Genomic DNA, 22,950 nt, shown 5'->3' with positions numbered 1-22,950 from the left:
ACGGTCACCAAAATCAGTCATATTAAAGTCACAATCTACTATTAATTTTTATAAGGCAGCTCTTCCATACGTGAAGCCATGAACCACAACACGTCCTCTGTCCACACACTGCTACCTGTGATTCTGGTCTTGGCTAATCTCACTCAACCTCTTCGTGGTCGACTTTACTGATACTGTTATTAACGAGAGGGAGCTGGGTGATGTTAACGAGGCTCTAGGGTGGAGGGGGGGGGGTTATGGGCCATATGAGGAATGACTGTTGGGTGTTAGAGAGAGTGAGAGGTGAGGTGAAGGTCAGCCTCTGGGAACACGTGCTGAGTGGGTGGCCGGGTTGTGGGTGGCCGGGTTGTGGGTGGCCGGTTGTGGGTGGCCGGGTTGTGGGTGGCCGGGTTGTGGGTGGCCGGGTTGTGGGTGGCCGGGTTGTGGGGGGCCGGGTTGTGGGGTGGCCGGTTGTGGGGTGGGCCGGGTTGTGGGTGGCCGGTTGTGGGGTGGGCCGGGTTGTAGGGCGTCTTCCGTATCTTCCACCTTACAGGGAAGATCTTGAACACCTTCCCAGACTCCCAGATTCAATAACACATCAAGCCGGTTTACTCACGAGTACGTCTTCACAACACTACACATTATGTGCACAACATTGGTATAGGTCAAGGTATTGACCGCGTCCGGCGCCTCATTGTGCTGCCACCACCTTGACGGACACCTGCCAGTAAGACAACCCGTGAACGACCCTCCAGTGCCCTCCCCCTCCCCACGTTCCTCGACTACCCCTTCCCCAACCCCTACCCACCAACCCCCTCTCCTCCTCCCCGCGCACATCCCTTCAACATATGGGCGGAGAGAATCAATAATAGCGCTTCAATTTCCCGCCCATGGTCCTATTGGTGGCTCCCTTGTGTTGACCTCCGGCCTGGGTCTGGTGGCACGCCCCCTCGACATCACCCCTGCCCGCCCTCACCCGAGCCTCTTCAACGCTTGCAACACCTCACACAAGAGTCAACAAACAGCCCACTTGCGTGAGATAATGGGCTCTGAGCTGCACCTTCCCTGTCATGCAGCCGGGCCCGGGGAAAGTGCTCCACCAGCTGCCAGGTTTCAACACCCCGCGATGTGCCCGGGTAACCCATACCTGGAGCATACCTAAAGAGGGTTTCTGGAATTCTTATCGACTTGTGATAACTTGGTCCAACAAGGCTGTTGATTGGAGCGGTCCGCAGGCCCACATATCCACTACAGCCTGGTACTTCACCCAAGAACTTGCCTAAGTGTATATAGCCATGAGCCCGCCTCCCAACACCCGCGAGAGGACGAAAGCCAGGTGACAGCCTCCACGCTTGTACCAGCCGGCGCCGTGTAAACACACTCCGCGCCGCCCCTCAAGTGCTTTCCCCTCTTCACCAATTTTAAACTAAATGTCACCCAAAACATCCAGTAATGTAGAAATCTTTTTGAGTGTAGTGTGGTCAAACATGTAGCACCGTGCCAGCTAGACGCAGAGGAACCTACACAAGCGCGTACCAACCCCCTCACAGTCATCACACCAGGAGAAAGTTGAGTGTAAAACACAGCCGGGTCGTGTGGCAAGTTTCCCTAAAAGTGGCGTAATGGTGGAACACTTACTCCCCTGGGCCGCGCGCGCCAGTGTCTTCACCAGTGTGTCTACTGTGTTTGACCACACAGTCACGTGCCTCCTGCTGTTTGGGAAGCCTCAAGAAATATTGCCGGAACAACCGTGGACATTTTCAAGAGTGCCGGACCAACCGGGCTGTGGTGGGTATGTGGGCCTGCGGGCCGCTCCAAGCAACAGCCTGGTGGACCAAACTCTCACAAGTAAAGCCTGGCCTCGGGCCGGGCTTTCTGTTCTACTCCCGGGGTTCGGGAGTAGAACAACTCCCAGAACCCCATCAACCAGGTATCAACCAGGTACCGCTGGATCACCGTCTTCAGGTGCCTAATTGCCACGTACTTTTTACTGACAGGTTAACAGGAGCATTAGTTGAAAGGAAACTTGTGCCTGGAGATTAAACCAGGGGTCTTAAACCGAGAACGTAGTCCACTGTGCTACCTCCTTGCCAGGCAAGCCCCCCCCCCACACATAGGGACGGTTGAGAGGCGGGACCAAAGAGCCAGAGCTCAACCCCCGCAAGCACAACTAGGCAAGTACAACTAGGTAAGTACACACACACTTCTAAGCAGACGACGTCACATTAACGTGGCTGAAGATATGATGACTTCAGAAGATGGAGAATCTACGACGTTTCGGTCCGTCGTGGACCGTTATCCCGTCGTCCTCACACACGACTTATAGTGACCCACGACACACCGACACGTCGTCGTTCCTCCCTCTTCTAAAGTGTGGTTCAGTCATCACACAATTCTAACCTCAGCTCTTGCCGCCAGAGGCCACTAGTTCAGTTTATTGTGCACCCCATACTTGTCCCGTGAGCGGTAGTTTATTGTGCACCCCATACTTGTCCCGTGAGCGGTAGTTTATTGTGCACCCCATACTTGTCCCGTGAGCGGTAGTTTATTGTGCACCCCATACTTGTCCCGTGAGCGGTAGTTTATTGTGCACCCCATACTCGTCCCGTGAGCGGTAGTTTATTGTGCACCCCATACTTGTCCCGTGAGCGGTAGTTTATGGTGCACCCCATACTTGTCCCGTGAGCGGTAGTTTATTGTGCACCCCATACTTGTCCCGTGAGCGGTAGTTTATTGTGCACCCCATACTCGGAGACAAACACAATACTAAAATCATAAACTGAACAAATCCACAAGGGCCGTGATGAGGATTCGAACCTGCGTCCGGGAGCATCCCAGACACTGCCTTAATCGATTGAGCTACGACAGGGTAAAAAGGGTTGAAACCGAAGTTCTACTGAACTTCGGTTCAGTAACCGAAGTTCTACTGAACTTCGGTTTCAACCCTTTTTACCCTGTCGTAGCTCAATCGATTAAGACAGTGTCTGGGATGCTCCCGGACGCAGGTTCGAATCCTCATCACGGCCCTTGTGGATTTGTTCATTTGATGCATCACGTTATTGTGATCTGTGTGTGTGATCATAAACTATTTATTGCTAGCAGTGAGGGAGCCAGAAATAATTAAGCTGTCTACTTCAGTGTTGTCAATAATTGTGAGGGTTACCAGTTCAACTTGTCTTCTTCCATGTCCTAATGGACCTATTCAATACCAGACTTGTATTACGTAAGATGTTACTGGTTGACAAGAGTAGCAGTTAATATCTTACTTCCTCGAGCAAGTCTCTCGTTATCACAGTGATTGACACGGGTTACGCAACACGTAAACAGTTAAGTTTTGTGTACACACGCAGATAAAGTTTATTAAACATAGGTGGTACACGCACAAGGGGACACGGGTGGTACACGCACAAGGGGACACGGGTGGTACACGCACAAGGGGACACGGGTGGTACACGCACAAGGGGACACGGGTGGTACACGCACAAGGGGACACGGGTGGAAATTTAGTACCCAAATGAGCCACAGAAACGTTATAAAGAACTTTTTCAACCACAATCAACAACAATCAAATATCAATATCGAGTTTGTGGGTTCTCAAATGTCTATCAGTGATGACGGAGGCTCAGCGCAAACACTCTCAAGTTATAATTGAACAGTTTACATTAAGACAAAGTGTATATACAATATATGTACTTACTGGACTTCTTTGGTTGAATTATTTTGTCTTCCTCGTCCAGCTGATCTTCTCTCATCTTCCAGCGACGAACCTGTTCCTCCCGCATCTTGCAGAAGAGTATCTGTTTCTGATCCTCGTCCAACTCCGCGAGGAGTTCTGGGTCGATGTACATATCGTTGAGGATTTGTTGAAGCATCTTGAGAATTTCACTTGTACTCCTTAAAAAACAACGACAGTTAGCCCTGGGTTTCCCTCCTCACAGAAAACGTTCCAGTTTACCGCAAGAGAAAACGTAACTTCGCAATGTCTATCAGGAGTAACTAAACAAAATGCTCTCCGCACCGGAACACTGGTGATCACCCGAGGTATACCAATATTTGTTTACTCTTAGAACCAATTGTCATCAGTGTGTTCAGTGTGTTCGTGGAAGAAGTAGTTGAGGGAGGGTCCCCAGTCATCCATGCTTTCCGCCTCCACTCCTCGGCTCAACCTGAAACGAAAATGGAAAAAATCTTAATTATGTAAATGTATTCAACACGTCTTCATAAGAATACATGTAATAATTAGGAATAAAACACGTAAATTACCAAGTAGCCTCAAATTAGCGCCGCGGTAGCCTTCCTACATGTCACGTACATATCCAACCCGTCCTTTAAAAATAACGTTGTGTTTCGCCCGTATGTGCGCTATGGCCAAAAACTGACGTAATTTGAAATGAAATCGGCTCACGAAAGTGATGTACTGTCCTGTTTTCTGTTTGGGTCCTCTGGCTTACTGTTAGCTTACGAGAGGAAACTTTCAATTAACGTTTTTCCATGACGTTTTAAAACTTTCGAGAATTTCCTGACATCCTAACCTACCAGAGGACCCTTAACTAACCGTTTTGAAAAAAATCCAAAATTTAATTTATTTTTTCATTTTCAAATTACGTCCAATTTCAGCCATACGGGCAAACGGCCAAATTCAGACATAATTATTAAGAGGACAGGTTGTTAAGGAGGTCAGCCAAGGTGGACTCACTGGGCCTTCTCCACGATGCAACCCCCACAACCGTTTCCTAACTCCCAGGGTGAGAATAGCTTGAGCTACCTCATCCCTTTGTGTGTATTTTACCTCAAACTTATTTCAATTTCAACTCCCGGGTACCTATTTACTGCTAGGTGAGCAGGGGGAGGAAGGGTCGCGGGGCGGTGACGGGTAGAAGTGTCACTGTTATACACTGCCAGATGCTGGACAATTGTTGGCCAGTAGTGCTGAGGGGGTAAAAGGTGATGGAGGAGGGTCAGGTGAAGGTGGGGGGGGGAGAGAGGAGGCAGGGCAAGCGAAGGTGCATCTTGGCGAGTTACTGCAGGTGAAGGTGAGGCATGGCCGGGAGGGAGAAAGGGAGAAGGTGAGAAGAGGCGTGGTGGAGCAGGTGAAAGTACACGGGCGGTTCATTTCAGGTGAAGGTGAGGAGGGGTGAGGAGGGGTGGGTGACACTACGCCCCACCCAGCAGGGACCGGCTATCACCACAGTGTTTGGTCAAACTCTAACATTCACAGCGCTGCACGCCTTGCGGTGCTGCACGCCTCACAGTACTGCACGCCTCACAATGCTGCACGCCTCACAGTGCTGCACGCCTCACAGTGATTGTAGTCCATATTTTGGAATCACTTCGTGCAAGATGACTTATTGTTGACGCGCATGGACATCCATGTCCGTCCTCGGCCCAAATCCATTACCGTGAAAAACCACACCCGCCTCAAACCACCTGGATCTAGATATTTGGTCTAAAAGCATATTACGGTTCCAGTAATAGTCTACATGTAAACTGACAAAGTGAACCTTTGTCGTAAATAAGAGATTATTCTCAAGTTATAAATTTAGATTAATAAATGGCTGGTTGAAAATATAAAGTGTATGCTGAAAAACGTTTTCTTTGGAAGAATTTAGTTTTCTGTAGATGAAATTCTCTAATACACTGAAATAGTTTATGAATTCCATGTCTCACATTACCGTTACCTAACTCTATCGTATTAACGTAACCAAACGTAATGAAACTGAACCTAAGGTAACCTTAGCCTAAGTACAGATAGAGTAGATAATAGTACTAATTATGTAGTAGTTTCCAATCCATTCCCTTGAGTGGCTCCCCGCCCTGAGAATGAGTTACCCCAACGCCTGGGGAGCCGGTCGGCCGAGCGGACAGCACACTGGACTTGTGATCCTGTGGTCCTGGGTTCGATCCCTGGCGCCGGTGAGAAACAATGGGCAAAGTTTCTTTCACCCTATGCCCCTGTTACCTAGCAGTAAAATAGGTACCTGGGTGTTAGTCAGCTGTCACGGGCCGCTTCCTGGGGGTGGAGGCCTGGTCGAGGACCGGGCCGCGGGGACACTAAAGCCCCGAAATCATCTCAAGATAACCTCAAGATAACGCTACACTACTGGGCACGAGTGTATAGCGAGGTCAGCATTGAAGCATAACCCCATAAAGCAACCACTAACACATTATTCTGGAGTTTTATGTCCTCGTAACTATCCAGCAACATCAATAGTCTTCCTGGTCAGAGAGTTACAATCCCTCAGGCATCCGTGTTCAGCGCCTCGCGTGAAGGATTCCCGCCCCAGTTCTCCAGGCCAAGCCATCCTGCACTCAAGCGTCTCCCTCGCCTCCTTGTGCTCGCGCATGTGTGGACTCAAAGGAATCTATTACAATTACATATGCACACAGGTGATCAACTCTCTCCTCAATTTGATCCACCATCTGCTGCTGCTACTCCCACCTTGATTTCACCTGTCCAGCGAAAATATAGACGTTCTAGTCTATATTTTATAGACTAGAACCTCTTATTTACAAGTATACTCTAGTATACTTGTAAATAATAATAATAATAATTGCCACGGTGGTGGCAAGTATACTCTATATATAGACGTTCCAGTGTGCATTAGAACGTCTTTACGACGTTCTAGTACAGGGGTCTCCAAACTATGGCCCGCGGGCCACATCCGGCCCGCCACATAATTTCATCCGGCCCTCCAAACAAATCCCTGTGTGGTGGCCTTGAAAAAATAATTATCGTACGAATGGCATCGCAGAATTATTCAAAGCTGGGGCTGCTGACTGGTGGCGCTCAACCCGAGTCAGTTTTCCTCTCTCTCGATAGTGTGACGCACAGATACTAATACTGGTAGGTATGTGTTGTGCATTACAACCAATCAGTTGTGTATAACTGTATATTGTGGGGATGGAGGGCGAGTGGGGCTTCGCTGCTTCCGTTTCAGGGAGCACAAACACTGTACAATATTCTTTTCTCTGTACTTTGTCAATGCCTTTATCTTAAGTTATACAAAATAGCAATTTCATTTTTTATTCCTCCGGCCCGCATAAATATGGGAAATATATAATGTGGCCCTTACGTTGAAAAGTTTGGAGACCCCTGTTCTAGTATACACTCTTTACGTCAATTGGTGACGTTGGAGATTGGTTCAGTGTTGTGTTGCGTGCATAAATGCGACAGTGTGATGAGGTGGTGGCAAGCATTACAGCGCTGGAAGCCTCAGACTCAACACTGTCACTCTGCACTCAGAGAGACACGAGAGTTAGTCATACCACTCATGATCCCACATAATCCCTGGGATGTGTTAACAATCACTGCGTGTGTGAGAGGAGGCCTGTTTAGTCTTACCCGCGGTGATGCTGCTGTGGGAGAGGGCAGAGGGAAAGGTGAAGGAGGGGAACAGGGAGAGAGGAAAGAAGAGGAAATTTGCATATCATATTCAGAGATACATAGTTATTTACACACTACCTGACTGCAAGAGAAGTTGTACAGCAGTGCGGCCCTCCCAGGTGGCGAGGGCCCGCTGACTCCAAGTAGCGGTCCAGGCCACGGCTGTAGCCTACAGCAGTTGCGGCCCGAGATGACGGGCAGCGCAGGCTACTCCACCAATCCCCCCTTATTCTAGTCCTCATTTACCAGCGTGGTGGTGACTGGTGGGTGGCGGCGCCCACGCCTCCTAGGGAGGGAAGCAACACCAGCCGTGCTCCACCTGCCGCTCTCGTGTTGACACTCGGCAACACGGAACAAGTCAGCACCCTGAGAGGGGTGTGTGGGGTGCGGGGAACTCTCCCTACAAGGTGCACTGACTAGACGTCACGATCAGCAATAACCAACAGATGTCGTCTCGCTGAGCCAAGACCAATTAACTGACGTTTCGACCAGAAAGTGCTAACAGTGAAAGTTATGAGCAAGTACCAATCAGCCAAGATGTCATATAAACCATAGCCTAGTAACAAGCCTCTACGTGCGCTAACCAATCAACGCCAAGGATCTCAAACATACCTTCCGATTAGGTAATTATACTCTCAGGGTCAACGATCAGCCGACCCCACTAGCCACCAGGCCAGATTTGCGTCACAAATATAGCACTGAACAAGCTCTGAGATAATGAAAAGTGATGAAAGGCTGAGGAGACATGATCACAACATACAAGATACTCACCAGCACCTGTAAGGCGAATCAAGACACTTTGATGGCTGCATGGGACGAAAACGAGCCATTAAGTGGAAACTGAAAATTCATCCGAGCCAAATTCCATACATTGGGTCCTAGATCAGACGAAGATGAGTGTAGGATGGGTCCCAAGAGCTGAAGGCCAACCCACCCATGTAAATAAATGAATCAATAGTTTACACGCCCCGTCAGACGGACGCGTCCATCACTAGACCACTCTTGGTAATTGCACAACAATGATGTATGACTTTGGGAGGAGGGGGAGGAGGGGGAGGAGGAGGTGAAGAACGGGAGAGGGAGGGAGCACGTGAGAGGTACAGGGAGAACGGGAGAGGGAGGGAGCACGTGAGAGGTACAGGGAGAACGGGAGAGGGAGTGGACAAGGGAGCACGAAACAGTAGATAACACTGGACGGAACACAAACAACTGGTTAATACTGTACTCGTCTACCAGCCGCGTTTGCACATGTATGTATGTATGTATTTATGTATGTATGTACTCACCTAGTAGGGATGGATGAATATATGTGCGTATACTCACCTGACTGTGACCTAGACATTGCAGGGGTTGAGCTTCGGCTCTTTCGTTTCTCAACTGTCAATCAACTGGTGTACAGGTTCCCGAGCCTACTGGGCTCTATCATATCTACGTTTGAAACTGTGTATGGAGTCAGCCTCCACCACATCACTGCCAAATGTATTCTATTTATTAACTACTCTGACAGTGAAAAGGTTATTTCTAATATCTCTGTGGCCAACCCGTCCTCCTAAGAGAACGTCGCATTTTGACGTATACTTCACCCAAGGCCAAAACTTGTGCTAGAAAATAGCGGCTCGCGAAATTGACACAATGGTCCGTTTTCTGTCCTCTGGTAGACTACGATAAAGGATTTTTAGTACGACAGTTTCTTGACGTTGGGAACCCGCAGGAGGACGGGCTGCATCACCAGCGATTGGGCAATCAGGTACTGGGGAAAGGTATAGCGAGGCCAGGTTAACTAGCTCCAGGTAAACTCCACTTCCAAGTGTGTGTGCTGTCGACGGACTCTTGGGGTCAAGGGTCAAAGCTTCAGTCACACTCTACGAGTCCAGATGAAGTGTAAGAGGCTAATTCAAGGTCAGCGCTGGTTTACATTGTCAATGTCAGCACAACGTTGAAAAGTCTGGATTATTATTAAAGCATGACGCTCCCTCCAACAACAGTCTGCTCGTTCATTACATATTGTCTGGTGGAGCCAAGGAGCGCGCCAGCACTGAATATTATACAATGAGGAGGCAGCGGTGAGGTTGGTGCGGTGGGACCGGGCCCACCTCCCCCGCCCCGCGGTCAGAATTTGAAACCTCTGACCCAACCACCGATTGGTAGAGCCATGGCTTCGCTTCTTGCAGGTCGGGGCTCGATACCCGACAGTCCAAGTTGCTGGACATCTAACCTTCCCTCCGTTCGTCCTTTACCAGATCCTCGTCCTAATAACCGTTCAAAGTGCTATATAGTGGTACTGGCTTAACACTTCCTGCTGATAATTACCTTACTTTGCATCTTCAAGAGATGTATATAAACCGTGCAATTGCAGACTGGTTCGCCCTAACCTGACCAATATATCTCTAGATTATAGTTAATCTATAAACCTGTTATTCTACAATGAACACGCACTAGCACCTTCATGTCTAACTCCTAACAACACACTTGAAAGCCTCCAGCTTGAGCAGCAGCCCTCGGGAGCCTGCGGACCCGCTCTTCACACACTGGTAGAGGAAGCATACAGCGACGAGGAGTCGGGGGGGACAGACGCATAATCACCGGCCAAGGTACAAGTGTAAGGTGACCTCCTGCCTCTTGTGGCGGCAGGAGGGGACCCGAGGTGGATGGCGGGTTGCAGGAGGAAGTAACGACGATGCGGACATGCTACAGCCCGGCACGTCTAACAAGATCAAGCAACTTGCGAGTATTTTTACTTAAGTTAACTTCTGTAGCAGCTGTGTTTAATGCTCCCACAACATCGTTCATATGAAATATCGTTCAAACAGAAGTGTTCATTATATTACTTGGATTGCAAATTACTACTTTGTTTGTATTGTCATAATACTGTTGTGTTTCCAGAACCTGACTCTAGTGTTGCGTTGCCCGAGCACTCTGATAGGTAGTGTCTGGTCCTTCACTCTAGACGTTATATGGACAAACTGAGCGCTTTCGCCTCATACTTCATTACCTTTCACTCGGGCCAGGTAATGGTGTGACCGAGGTATATATACATAACATACCGCCAGTAAACATTATATACATCAGATATATATAAACCGCAAATAGCCAACCGCAGTGATTGGGCTTCAGCTGTTACCACAAGAACAGCCTATTATCGTACCGTAGTTCATTCTACGACTGCCATTAACTAGTATCAATGCTAGCGTGTTAATTATACTGGTCACTACTGTATTATTAATATCGGTGAGTGAAATTATTTATAAGCATCCACTGTTGCCTGGGAGGAGGAGGACAGGAGCAGCACACAGGTTGAGCTCCGACACACTGGCCCCGCCTCTCAACTTTCAATCAACTGGTGGTCAACAGGTTCGACACTACTCACATTTGACACACTATGAAGCGTCCACCACCTCCCTTCTAAGTGCATTTGTTAACGACTTTGACACAATTTTTTGTCAAATATTTATATGTGTGTGTGTGTGTGGGGGGGGGGGGGTTCTACCCGTGTCCCCTTGTGCGTGTACCACCCGTGCTAAAAAAAAAAGTGAGACCGATCAAGCACAAGTTTGAAAGATAAAACGGTCTCAAGCAGTGTGTGTGGAAGCACATGGCTTGATGATGGGGGAGTGGTGAACGGGTGAACGGGGAGAGAGAGAGAGAGTGAACGTGAATCACATAACAGAAGATCATTCCGGAGATCTCAATACCGATGTAATCTGCTGTCGACACTGAACTAACAATGACTTGTGACACAGCTGCACCTCCCTCCCCCCCCCCCACCCTGACGTAAGCAATCAGAAGAGAGACAAGCCGCTGGGAACGTTACGTTAGAACGGTTAGATGGTGGTGGTGTGGCGGGCGGGGGGTGGTGGGGGGCAGTAATGGCTGGTGCGGGTGTGTGGGGCGGGCAGCCGGCCATCTGTCGCCTTCCCGGCCGCCCACGCCCACGCCTACGTGACCAGCGGGGGTGTGCCAGGGGTGACGTGTGGCACTGAGTTCAAGCACAGCGGGGAGCAGTGTGTCAACTGCTAGTCCGGGTTGCAGGGGCCAGCACGACCAAACATTCCTTATATGGTGGCAAACTTGCCCGCTCCTCCGGGCCAACTGTGGTCACACACGTGCAGGGAGGAGGAGGAGGAGAGAGCGAGGCGGTAATAAAAATACCCCGAGGGCAGCACACCTGACTGTACCAAACCTGCCCCAACATACACCTGCCTGCCTAACAGGTCCAGGGAGCTGGAGCAGTCGAGTGCCTCGTCACACTGTGTTTGGGTCTATTACCCCTCCAGCAACACACATTACTCGGCCATCAGTGCCTGGCGCTGCCTCAACCCCTCTTATCTGGCAGCTGCTCCTGCTGCCTCGCACACACCTGTACCGTCCACCACCTGCACCATGGGGGCTGGTGTACGTGCTGCACCTGTGCAAGTACTCTCCCGAGGTGTCGTGTCACATGTGTCAATAACCCGCCACGGGAGACGAACCCACGACTATTGTGGAGCAACTGCCTGCCTGCCTGAAGGGTCCAAAACCTGCAGGAAAGTACGCACACATTTACGTCAGCGCTACTCTTAAACACACCCGACCCGACCCGGGGTGAGGTCTGGTCGGTGAGGTGGGGCTGAGGAACTAGACCTCATAGTTAGGTACTCCGTAGGAGGCGGAGCAGGAGGCTGGCTCACATTAGTATCTTGTGCCCAGAGGATGATCGTATCTACCCTTATTCAGCGCATGATGATAGGGTCATTATGAGAGGTTATTAAGTGTAACGACCACCTTGCTACTGCCCCCCGGCCTGGCCACTCATGCTGGCTTCATTAGTACCATTGGTGAGGGCAGCTGCCGTCTGTGGACGACTGCTCATGCAAATTAGAAGCTCTTACCCAAGTGTTCAGAGTACATGATCTACACTTCTACACCGACACTCGCCCTACTTAACACTGCTAATTGGCAGCACTCTCTGCAAGTGTATTCAAAGGTATACCCACCACAGTATACTGCAGGTCAGGTCAGGAGGGTCTCGCTGATCCACATCAGAGCCCTGCTGAGCTACCAGCCCAAGGTCGTCTTCCTTGGCCGCCTTCCCTGGTCACTACCTCCATCGCTACACCTAAGCTCTACATTTTGGACATTTACTAGTAAAGTCTGGAGGGTTTGAGAGGCAGGGCTGGCCTGCCCCACACTGGCACGCTACATACTATTAGCATAAAATTTTGCCCCGATTTTTGAGAGTTTACTGGGCAGCGTCACTCATTCTTTGAGTGAACACTCCACCTTTGTGACATTATAAATCATTCTTTAAATTGTTTGTGCCGGCACAAGGTTCCATAAACAAAAAACCTCGGTTGGATGCACTAGGTTGTTGTTGTTGTTGTTGTTGGCGCTGTCTAGAGGCCCAGCTACCCACTCCTGTAATAACCCCCACAGTGTGACCCCCCCCCACAGTGTGACCCCCACAGTGTGACCCCCAGAGTGACGACAACACGACCCCGACGTGTTTATCCAGCTGGTCTTGCGGTCACCCCCCCCCCCTAGTGTTGTCCTACCCCGCCATCAACCCCCCCCCCCCAAGCCTCCAGCCGTTGCGGCCAAGTCATATTACGCTCCCCGTAACGTGTTGACCACTCCGCCAAGCTCCACAAGATATCCACCAGTCAAATCATTACTATACGCGGGTTAGAAGCATCCGTGGCGCTCGTAGAGTGCGGCCCGGTGTCCCTTCACACTGCCAGCGAGCCCTCATGCGCCTGTACACTGAAATCACATTAACGTGATGTATCAATCATTAAACCAGTATTAGCCACGTGTATCAATCATTAAACCAGTATTAGCCACGTGTATCAATCATTAAACCAGTATTAGCCACGTGTATCAATCATTAAACCAGTATTAGCCACGTGTATCAATCATTAAACCAGTATTAGCCACGGGGAGGATTCGAACCCCGCACACCTGGGTGACTTGTGAGAGCTTGGTCCACCAGGCTGTTGCTTGGAGCGGCCCGCAGGCCCACATATCCACCACAGCCTCGTTGGTCATTATTTCTGTGATGTACAACGTGTTCCACACACGAACGACTACGACGGTGCGCCGCGTTGCTCAACTGTTCCCTCTTTGACTGGTTGCTAGAGCGACAGTTTAGCTTCTGGCAGGGTCAGGCTCGATCCCCAGTGGTCCAAGACTCCAAGTGATTGGGCATCGTGCCTTCTCTGTCCTCATATCCCAGCATATGTCCACATATGACTGTCAAGAGCCATATAGTCATACTACCTTGGTGCTCTCTTATCATAATTACCTTAACTATCAACCCGGCAGTTAGTACACCTTAGCTGCCTTAAGTAGTACCTTAAAAGCCCCTTACAGCTTGCTCTCCACCAAGGCTAACCATAGCCCGTGCTACTTGCCCCGCTCCTGTGCCAGGTAAGTTACGGGCTCGCCATAGCCCGTGCTACTTGGAACTTTTAGTTCCCAGTAGCTGAATCTTAAACAACATTGCCCTCCACCACACACGCACGCTGGTCCGTGGTACGTGTTCAGCTGTGCTGGGTTAAGGTGGCGTCCGCCGAATACTCGGTCATCCCAGGGTTATCCCCGCCTGCCTTACCCGGAACTTACCTGGAGAGAGTTCCCAGAGTTGTTCTACTCCCTCCCCACCCCCCTTCACACACACTCAGCAATAATGTGTGTCGTCTGACCAAAGAGCCAGAGCTCAACCCCCACAAGCACAACTAGGTGAGTACATACAGAGACAGAGAGGCAGAGATATTGATTATGATGTGTGGAGCAGCGCAGGTGTGGAGCAGCGCAGGTGTGGAACAGAGCAGGTGTGGAGCAGAGCAGGTGTGGAGCAGAGCAGGTGTGGAGCAGTCGCTGCCTCCACACCAGTGCGGTAGAAGCCACCCTGAGAGGCGCTCCTCCACCTCAAGCCAAGCTCCTCTCTCCATGTTCTTGCCATTATTCTGTACAAAGAGAACCTATTTGGCATTGAATTCCTTCAGTGGAGTGCGTCGTTGAATCATTGTCTGCTGGAGCCCGTCCGCGACGCTCCTAATGACTCATTATTATCTCCCGCTGCGCTCCCAGACCTTCGTCTTGCGAAGAAAAAGAATGTCTTGAGAAATTTCCCCTTTTTCTTTCCTGTTGCTCCACTGTGCACGCCGGCCTCCCTCCCTGTCTTGGTCACGGAGTCTGCCCAAGAGTCTCAAACTTGGGTAACTTTAGTGTCAATAGAGAGCTTTAAGCCCACTATACGGGCTCACCATAGCCCGTGCTACTTTGAACGTCTTGTTCCGAGTAGTTGAATCTAAAAAACAACATTGGACAAAATGGAAGCAAAGCACCTACGGGATGTAATATCTAAAGCATCTAGATCAAATAGTATTTGAGTTATGAGGGACTGACCGGGCCGCGGGGACACTAAAGCCCCGAAATCATCTCAAGATAACCTGACTTTATTTTTTGTTGAATAAACTGGTTAATTAACACGAGAAATACCGAAGGGGATTTTATTTGTTGCAGTTAGTCCCTTAACCTGACCTTAAGTCCCTTAAACAGTTCCTATTTAAGGACTATTAAGCAGCCAACGTAGGACAATAATATTTTAGTGTTAACTGGCAGAGACAAATGACATGGGAAATCCGTGGGAAGACAGATAGATAATAAATAGATAGATGGTAAGAAATAGATAGACAAGAAATCCATGGTAAGGTAGTAAGTTAAGTCCTTTCTTTCAAAGCTTAACAAATGTGACAATGTTTCATAAATAGGTTAACAAGTTTACTAATTAAACAAACAAGGTGGTTGGAGTGATAACCAACAGTGCCAAGTAGACACTGTGCGACACAGTCTACATGTAAGATCACTGTTATTATCAGATACACAAGAGAGAAAGATCCCTAAAGTTCCCTGTCAATATAAAGAGATGAATATAGTTACAGGTTACAATGTTATGAAATATTTCGCCTTGTATTGCAAGGCATCAATAACTTCACCAAACAGAATGGTGTATCAGCAAGAGAAGTTTGTTGATCTGAGGGTAACATCAACGGGGTAACGGAGGAGAAAGATAACGGGCAATAATGGCGGGAAACAACGGGTAAAGTAAGAGAAAACGGAGCACGAGGTAATACTGGCCTATCACTCCAGTAGGGGCTCAACCCTGTTCTGGTGTGGACGTCCATATTGTTCTCTCTCTTCCCCTCCACACCAGACCCCGCTCTCTATGCCCTCCTTCAGCCTGAACATCACAGACCGCTTGTCCTAGGATGACTAACATCATAACTGCCTCTACAATCATTTAGGAACCTGAATAGAAGACCAACAGGAGCAAATCTGGGAAAAGATGGGTTCTTTGGTCAATCCGGAAACCACTAGGAAGGGAAGGTACCCCCGGGGTGGGGAGGGCGACCCCCATGTCGTAGGGGAGGGCGCCCCCCCCCATGTCGTAGGGGAGGGAGGCCGGGGATTCAATAACCCAGCACATGGGGGTGGGAGGTGTTGAATCAGCTCAGGTGTTCCGACCAACACCCGCCTCGCAACAGTAATTACTGGTAGGTGTCCCCGCCCCCCCCCCCCCCGGCCCCCCTCGCAGGCGTGGCGGTCACTGGTCAATGGTGTGTGACCTTCTCTCCACCCACGCCCACTCCCACGCCCACCGCACACAACAGAGACGGGAATCATACAGAACCTTGTATATCACATATGTAAGACCAATCCTGGAGTATGCAGCTCTAGTGTGGAGTCCATACCTTGTCAAGCACAAGACGAAGCTGGAAAAGGTTGAGAGATTTGGCACTAGATTATAACCACAAGTAACAGGCATAAGTTACGAGGAAAGGCTGCATGAATTACACCTCACGTCGCTGGAACACCGAGTTCGGGGAGACATGATCACCACATACAAATTTGGCAAGGTAGATAAGGACGGATTATTTAGCACGGATGTTACGGGCTCACCATAGCCCGTGCTATATGGATATTTCGTTCCGAGTAGCTAAATCTAAAAACAAGAACATAGCACGGGTAGGCACGTATCTTGTGCCAGGTGAATATGACGGGCTCACCATAGCCCGTGCTGCTTGCAACGTTTTGTTTAGAGCAGCTGAATTTAACCCAACAACAACATAATGGTCGTACTTTCACAAGGGAACAAGTACCCAAATGAACCACACACACACATTAGAATGAACTTGTTTCAGTATCAGTAGTTAATAAATGGAATGCATTAGGCAGTGATGTGGTGGAGGCTGACTCCATACACAGTTTACAATGCAGTTATGGTAAGAGACCAACAGGCTCAGAAACCTGTACACCAGTAGAATTACAGTTGAGAGGCGGGACCAAAGAGCCGAAGCTCAACCCCCGCAAGCACTACTAGGCGAGTACCTCCTCCAAGGTGTCTGAATAACAAGATAAGGGAGTGGATTAGATGACAAGGAGAGAGCTATGCGTCATGGCTGGGTCTCCAACATGCGTAGCGGGGGATGTACGCAACCTTCCCTCACCCCTCACATTCGCCACCCCCTTCGTCCCCTGACGTAGAGGGACATTGCGACAGTATAATCAACGTTTGCTTTACACTTTCCAGCATCGTCATTTCCCACGGAGGCAAACAACTGTTATCTAGGTGTGGCTAGATTGGGTTGTCGGTGTACACCAGACCCCCAACCACACCACTATACCAGCACGGACACCACCTCCTACCCTGCTGCACACTGCACCACATCACACCCTACTGACACACTCAACCACTCGCTTATTAACATGTGTAGATACACGTGTCTCACCTTGATGTCACCTGCGGCTGTAGCCAACACCTGGTGGCGTGGCTGCACTTGAGTGTTCTCAGGTGAACGTTCGTCTACTCTACGACGTTATGATGTACGAATGTGCAAATGTGCAGCTTCTCCTAGTTATATGAAGGGTAGTAGTGTCGAGAGCAAGCTACGTGGTACTAAACGTCCCCGTCACACAGGGATTGTCTATACCATGTGATCAGGCGTCTGCACAGGTGAACTACGGATGCATTATGAGGATATCGCCTCCCACACTAAGCTATCGTACTGTACACCCACTCAACACATGACAGCTCACCATGCACCACCCAGACAACCGCTCGCAGCAACACCACAATCCGCCAGTACGGTTGGGCACAGTACGGTGGATGCTGGGTCCCGCATCTTGCCCGATCAGCCTCCCTCAAAGTCTCCTATACTCACCTTCCTAGATTGCGGGAGGACACACACACACACATACACACACCTTGAGGTTACCTTGAGATGATTTCAGAGCTAGCGTCCCGCAGCCCTGTCGTCGACCAGGCCTCCTCGTTGCTGGACTGGTCAACCAGGCTGTTGACCACACACACGCACACTGATAATTAAGTAAAGCCCTTACTAATTCATATCCAGGCGTCACGGACCTAATTGCCACCGCAACATTACTCCCCATTTTTGCTGTTCAATGTCTTCTTTGTTCAAACAGGTGGACACAGAAGGAGATGCCGTGACTCCTAGTCAGCGGACTGACGGCTGTCCCTTGCCAAAGCTCAAGGCCTCACCCCTGCAAGTTCTCCCTGGAACACGACCCGCCAAACTGTATTACTGCCAGGTCCGATATTACTACTGGGTGAATAGAGGCAACAATTCTGGATTGGTTCCCAGTTGATTCTCCCTGGGTTCTCTCTCAGCGAGTGAGTTTATAGCTACTAGGCTAACAAGCAGGTCAAGGCAATCATAACGTCGTAGAGTAGACGAACGTTCACCTGGGAACAGGTGAGTGCAGCCACACCACCTGGTATTGGCTACAGCCGCAGGTGACATCAAGGTGAGACACCTCGTTAATGAGCACCTGCATGACGCCCCCCCCCCACACCACCTCCCAGAGCAAGGTCGTTTGTGGGAGGGAGGAAGAGAGGGGAAGGGATGGAGGAGGGAGAGGGGTAGGGGGGAAGATGGGAGGGAGGAAGAGAGGGGAAGGGTTGGAGGAGGGAGAGGAGTAGGGGGGAAGATGGGAGGGAGGAAGAGAGGGGAAGGGATGGAGGAGGGAGAGGGGTAGGGGGGGAGATGGGAGGGAGGAAGAGAGGGGAAGGGATGGAGGAGGGAGAGGGGTAGGGGGGAAGATGGGAGGGAGGAAGAGAGGGGAAGGGATGGAGGAGGGAGAGGGGTAGGGGGGAAGATGGGAGGGAGGAGGTAAGAAGTTGAGAAATGACCAAGAAGAAAACTTAGGATAATGAAAAGACAAAAAATATAAAATAATTTAGAGGAAAATGGAGGAAGTTGAGGAGAGGTCAGCAAGCAAGATAATGACTAAAAATGTCATTACCGTAGTGTTGCCAGCAACCGTAATATCACTACAACTAGGCCTGCTGCTACATCTACGAGGCCTACAAGGACCAGGCTGCCTCAACCGTCAAGAAAAATAGTGCAGGGAAAAATGATTCTATCAGCTAACCAGAAGACAAACAGTAATCATGATGACAATAATTAATAAAATATCAACTGTCACTCAATTTTAATCTAATTCTCTACTTCTGCATAGCCCTCGTCGTCTACGCCATCTACGAGGCATTTGAATTTATAGCATAATGAAAGCACAAGAGCATGAGTTGTCAGAGAAAATATGAAGGGCGCAGCGTGGGAGGGAAGCCTCGTCCCTGGACTAGGCTCACTCGCTACCCACTCAACTTAAAGTTATCGAACGCTTCTTCAGACACCTAAAGATGTTGTAAAATACCAGTAATTCTCAGATAATTGGTCTACGGGAGTTCACTCAGCCCCAGAAGTGTGGTGGTGCAAATGCATGATAATGTTCCTCTTACTCTTGCATACCTTGCAGAAAAAAAGAACGCTGATAAATTAATTAAAAAAAATGACCACCTGCTCATTTTTCAATAAAACGTCTACTTTTATCAGCAAACTTGGGTGTGCTATCTGCTTTAATCGTCAATGTGACGAGGCTCTCGTAAAAAAATCTGAAATTTCAAGTAGCACTGACCATGATAAGACCTAACGCTTAACAGACCATGGACCGGATATGTAAACCAGTTACACAAATTCTCGGGAATTTCTGTCCTCCTTATCGCCGCCTTAGGTAGTCAAGTCGATTTACAAGAATGTAAGAACTGTTGTATATATGAATAAATAAAATACATAAAATGTTCAACAAACCGTTTATGATCACAAAACTCCGCCATACTTTAGCTCCACGCCACCTCAAGCAGTCTTAACTTTACCTTACCTGCACCTATGTCAAGTGTTCTCCACTAGACAATCTTATCTTATCTAACCAGTCACGTTGCCGACTCAGCTGGAGAACTGACCAATCGCAGATGTTTGTCTGGAGACCGGCGATGTTATGGTATCCTTCAAGTGTCCGGACACTGGCGATGTTATCTGTATCCTTACTTGCACACAAAGCTGTACTCCTTCACACAGTCATAGGAGAGAGAAGGAGGGCGTGAGGAGGAGAAGGAGGGAGTGAGGAGGAGAAGGAGGGAGTGAGGAGGAGAAAGAGGGAGTGAGGAGGAGGGAAGAAGGATGAGGGAGGGGGACGGAGGGCGACTGACGGCACAAGGGGTGTCCTTGGCCAACAGAAGCAGAGGGGAAATTCGTCATATTGCGAGTGTCCCACGGTCAGTGGAGCAGGACCGGCGCCCAGGGCCCCGGCACACAAGGGGCATCGTGTGCCTGGTGACTGGCGCCGGGGAATGGCGCCAGGCCTGGGGGACGGAGGGACAGTCGTGACACATGTCTGGAGAACCATCACAGTTCTCACAAGACGGTCGGTGTAATGTCACATTGGCGGCATATTTACGTAAACTTGGAGTTGTTTTGCAATACTTGCACACTATCTAGGCGGCTGAGTGTCGCCAGAGTGAGCTAGTGTTGTTGGAGACTTGTGTCCCCCGCCCCACAGCTCCTCCTACATCTGACTCCCCCCACCACACACCTGGCGTGCGCCACCAGCTCACCAAGACAACAGTGACCTACTCACCGAGGGAAACCAAGCTGCTGGTAAACGCTCTCCAGCGCACACAAGGTGTGTGTATGGCGTACACTACCCCCCCCCCCTCCCCTTCACATACGGATTCTAATACCTATAAACCATTATATCTTACACCAGTTATTTACACTTACCTTGCCTTATTACCAGCAACAGCCTTCTAGATCAAGCCGGGCTTGCTCGCTCTCTCCTCCCCCTGGCCCGCTTGGGAAGAAGTCATTCCAAACACAACAAGTGCTCCAAGAACACCAGGAGACGAGGCGACCACCTGCCAGCGACCATGAGGGCTCCGGGGAGGCGACCACCTGCCAGCGACCATGAGGGCTCCGGGGAGGAAACCTTCCCACACCCACTCACCCCACCAAGGCCATCTTCGCCCGTGTTTCCTCCCTCCCGCCCTCTTCCTCCCCAGCACCAGCCCGGGGAGCACACCCTTGAACAATAATAGAGGTGGGACTCACTGCACAAAACAAACTTGAGTAAGAACAGTCGGGCTTCACAACGGTCCCACTAGCCCGCGTGTTAGTCATGGAAGGTGGCGGCCTTGTTCCTCTCGTCTATGTTAAGTCAGAAACGGTTGACGAAATGTTTGTAATTGAACTGGCGAGCGCCAGCCTCGACGCGTGATAACTTGGTCCAACAGGCTGTTGCTTGGGGCGGCCCGCAGGCCCACACATCCACTACAGCTTGGTTTGTCCGGAACTTCTTGCAAGAACTTGTCTAAGTGTATCTTGAAGACATTCTAGCAATATTTTCAATGCTTGCTGGGCGGGTGTCTAACAGCCGTGGACCTCTGGTGTTCAGTGCTCTCAGATTGTGCCTATGGCACCTCTACTCCTCATTGGTTCTATTCTGTATGTCCTTCCGTATCTTTCGCTCCAGTATGTTGTTATGCTACTGTGCAAATTTGGGACCTGGCCCTCCAGTATCTCCCATGTATATATTATTTGATACCTCTCGTCTCCTTTCCAGAGAGTACATTTTGAGAGCTTTAAGAGGGTCATAATAATTTAGGCTCTTTATAGTGTCCATGTATGCCGTATATGTTCTCTGTATTCCAGATATTTCAGAAATCTCTCCTGTCCTGAAAGGAGAAGTGAGTACTGAGCAGTACTCAAGACGGGACAGCAATAGTGATTTAACAATCTTCAAAAAACACACAGCCCTCTGTTTAAATCCCTAAACATGCTAAACAAACTCATTTCACACATTCTCTTGTGCTATTTATACTTGTAAAACGTTATTCCTAAATACTAATCCTGTTCTGAAACTTTTCCTTGATAGACGCAGTAGAACCCATGAGCATCATACCAGAAATAAATCTCCGATATCCTCAGAGTCAGACTAAATCTATGCAAACACTCCAAGCAAATAAAAAAGACCCAATATATGGAACTCGCTTCTTAATGAAATCTGTCCAACTTGTACTTTATTCAAAAGTAGAACTATGAATTATCTAATTCCATCTTCACAGTATCCCACCTTGTGCTATCATCTCTCAGTATCTTGTGCTACTCACTCACTCAGTATATTACAATGTAAACAATGGTAACTTCATCCCTATAATCTTATTTCATCTCTACTGAAGTTAGTCATCATACGAATTCAGACTTACGTTGACCAGACCACACACTAGAAAGTGAAGGGACGACGACGTTTCAGTCCGTCCTGGACCATTCTCAAGTCTATTGAGAATGGTCCACATATTTCAGCCACGTTATTGTGACTCATCGCCTACACTCAGCTTGTTACCCAATACCCATCATTACGCTTAGTGGTTAGCTTAAGGACCTGAGAGACGGGGTGTGGGCGTTGACGGCTACGCAAGAATGTTCTCCATCACTGACCTGTGACCTGCCCCTTCCCAAGAACCCATTGTATCGTCTTGTATATGAACAGATAAACAACAACATTTCGATCGGAACCTTAAAAATCAGCTTTTCGGTGACCAAGGGTTGAAAGTTTGGTGTGGAGGCGAGCCGTGACACTTATAAACCACTTTCCAAGTGCACACAAAGACTTGACGTGCACTATTAAACCCCGCCACCTTCCGCCTCAGCCTGCAAATGCTGTTTCGTCTTTTGTAAGACATTATGTAATCAAACCTGACCCCGGGCCGGGCTTGGGAAGTAGAGGAACTCCCAGAACCCCACCCCAGGTACAATATGGGGGCTTGAGTGTAAACTTGGGGGGTAGGTCATAGTCTACAAGGTAAACTAAGGAGGTCACACTCTACAAGTGTAGATTATCAAAACCTGACTCAACTCTGAAGCGTATCAAAAAGGTAATATTTACATCCTGTGTTAAACAATGTAGTAGTCAAAACAATGACCAACCTGACATTGAATGCCACCCTTCACCTGCTGATCTAAACCAGTCAACTGACCCTTGACACCTCGCAGGCACCACGTGAACGACCCTCGCGCCTCATCGTAACAAGCAGCTGGCTGTAGGTCACGCCAACACCGCCACACTACCTGGAACGGAGAAAATATTTCATTACAAAGAACATTTACAACTATTTGGGTGGGCGAAGTGGGGGGGGGGGGAAGAGTAGAGTTGGTCTGTTCAGTACTGTGACGGAGCTGTGAGCGGTGGTG

General features: G+C 49.3%; 1 protein-coding gene across 7 annotated transcripts in view; it reads right to left on the bottom strand.

Moving 5' to 3' along the window:
- LOC123755445 (SH2 domain-containing protein 4A) overlaps window positions 1–22,950 on the bottom strand; it is a 77,533-nt gene that overhangs the window by 30,941 nt on the left and 23,642 nt on the right. Inside the window, exons 2-3 of one of the 7 annotated variants that reach the window (XM_045738135.2) lie at window positions 22,687–22,827; window positions 3,677–4,145 (exon numbers count right to left, since the gene is read on the bottom strand). In XM_045738135.2, coding sequence (XP_045594091.2) covers window positions 3,677–3,851 — 175 coding nt within the window. In that variant the 5' untranslated portion in view covers window positions 3,852–4,145; window positions 22,687–22,827. Of the gene's footprint in view, window positions 1–3,676; window positions 4,146–19,667; window positions 19,776–22,686; window positions 22,828–22,950 lie in introns of those variants that run through there. The other 6 variants (XM_069327727.1, XM_045738134.2, XM_069327728.1 and 3 more) reach the window with 6 other exon arrangements.

The sequence above is a fragment of the Procambarus clarkii genome, chromosome 20 (assembly GCF_040958095.1).
Source record: "Procambarus clarkii isolate CNS0578487 chromosome 20, FALCON_Pclarkii_2.0, whole genome shotgun sequence".
Classification (NCBI taxonomy): domain Eukaryota; kingdom Metazoa; phylum Arthropoda; class Malacostraca; order Decapoda; family Cambaridae; genus Procambarus; species Procambarus clarkii.
Note: the sequence above shows the minus strand (reverse complement) of the source record. Positions and strands in the feature narration are given on the sequence as shown.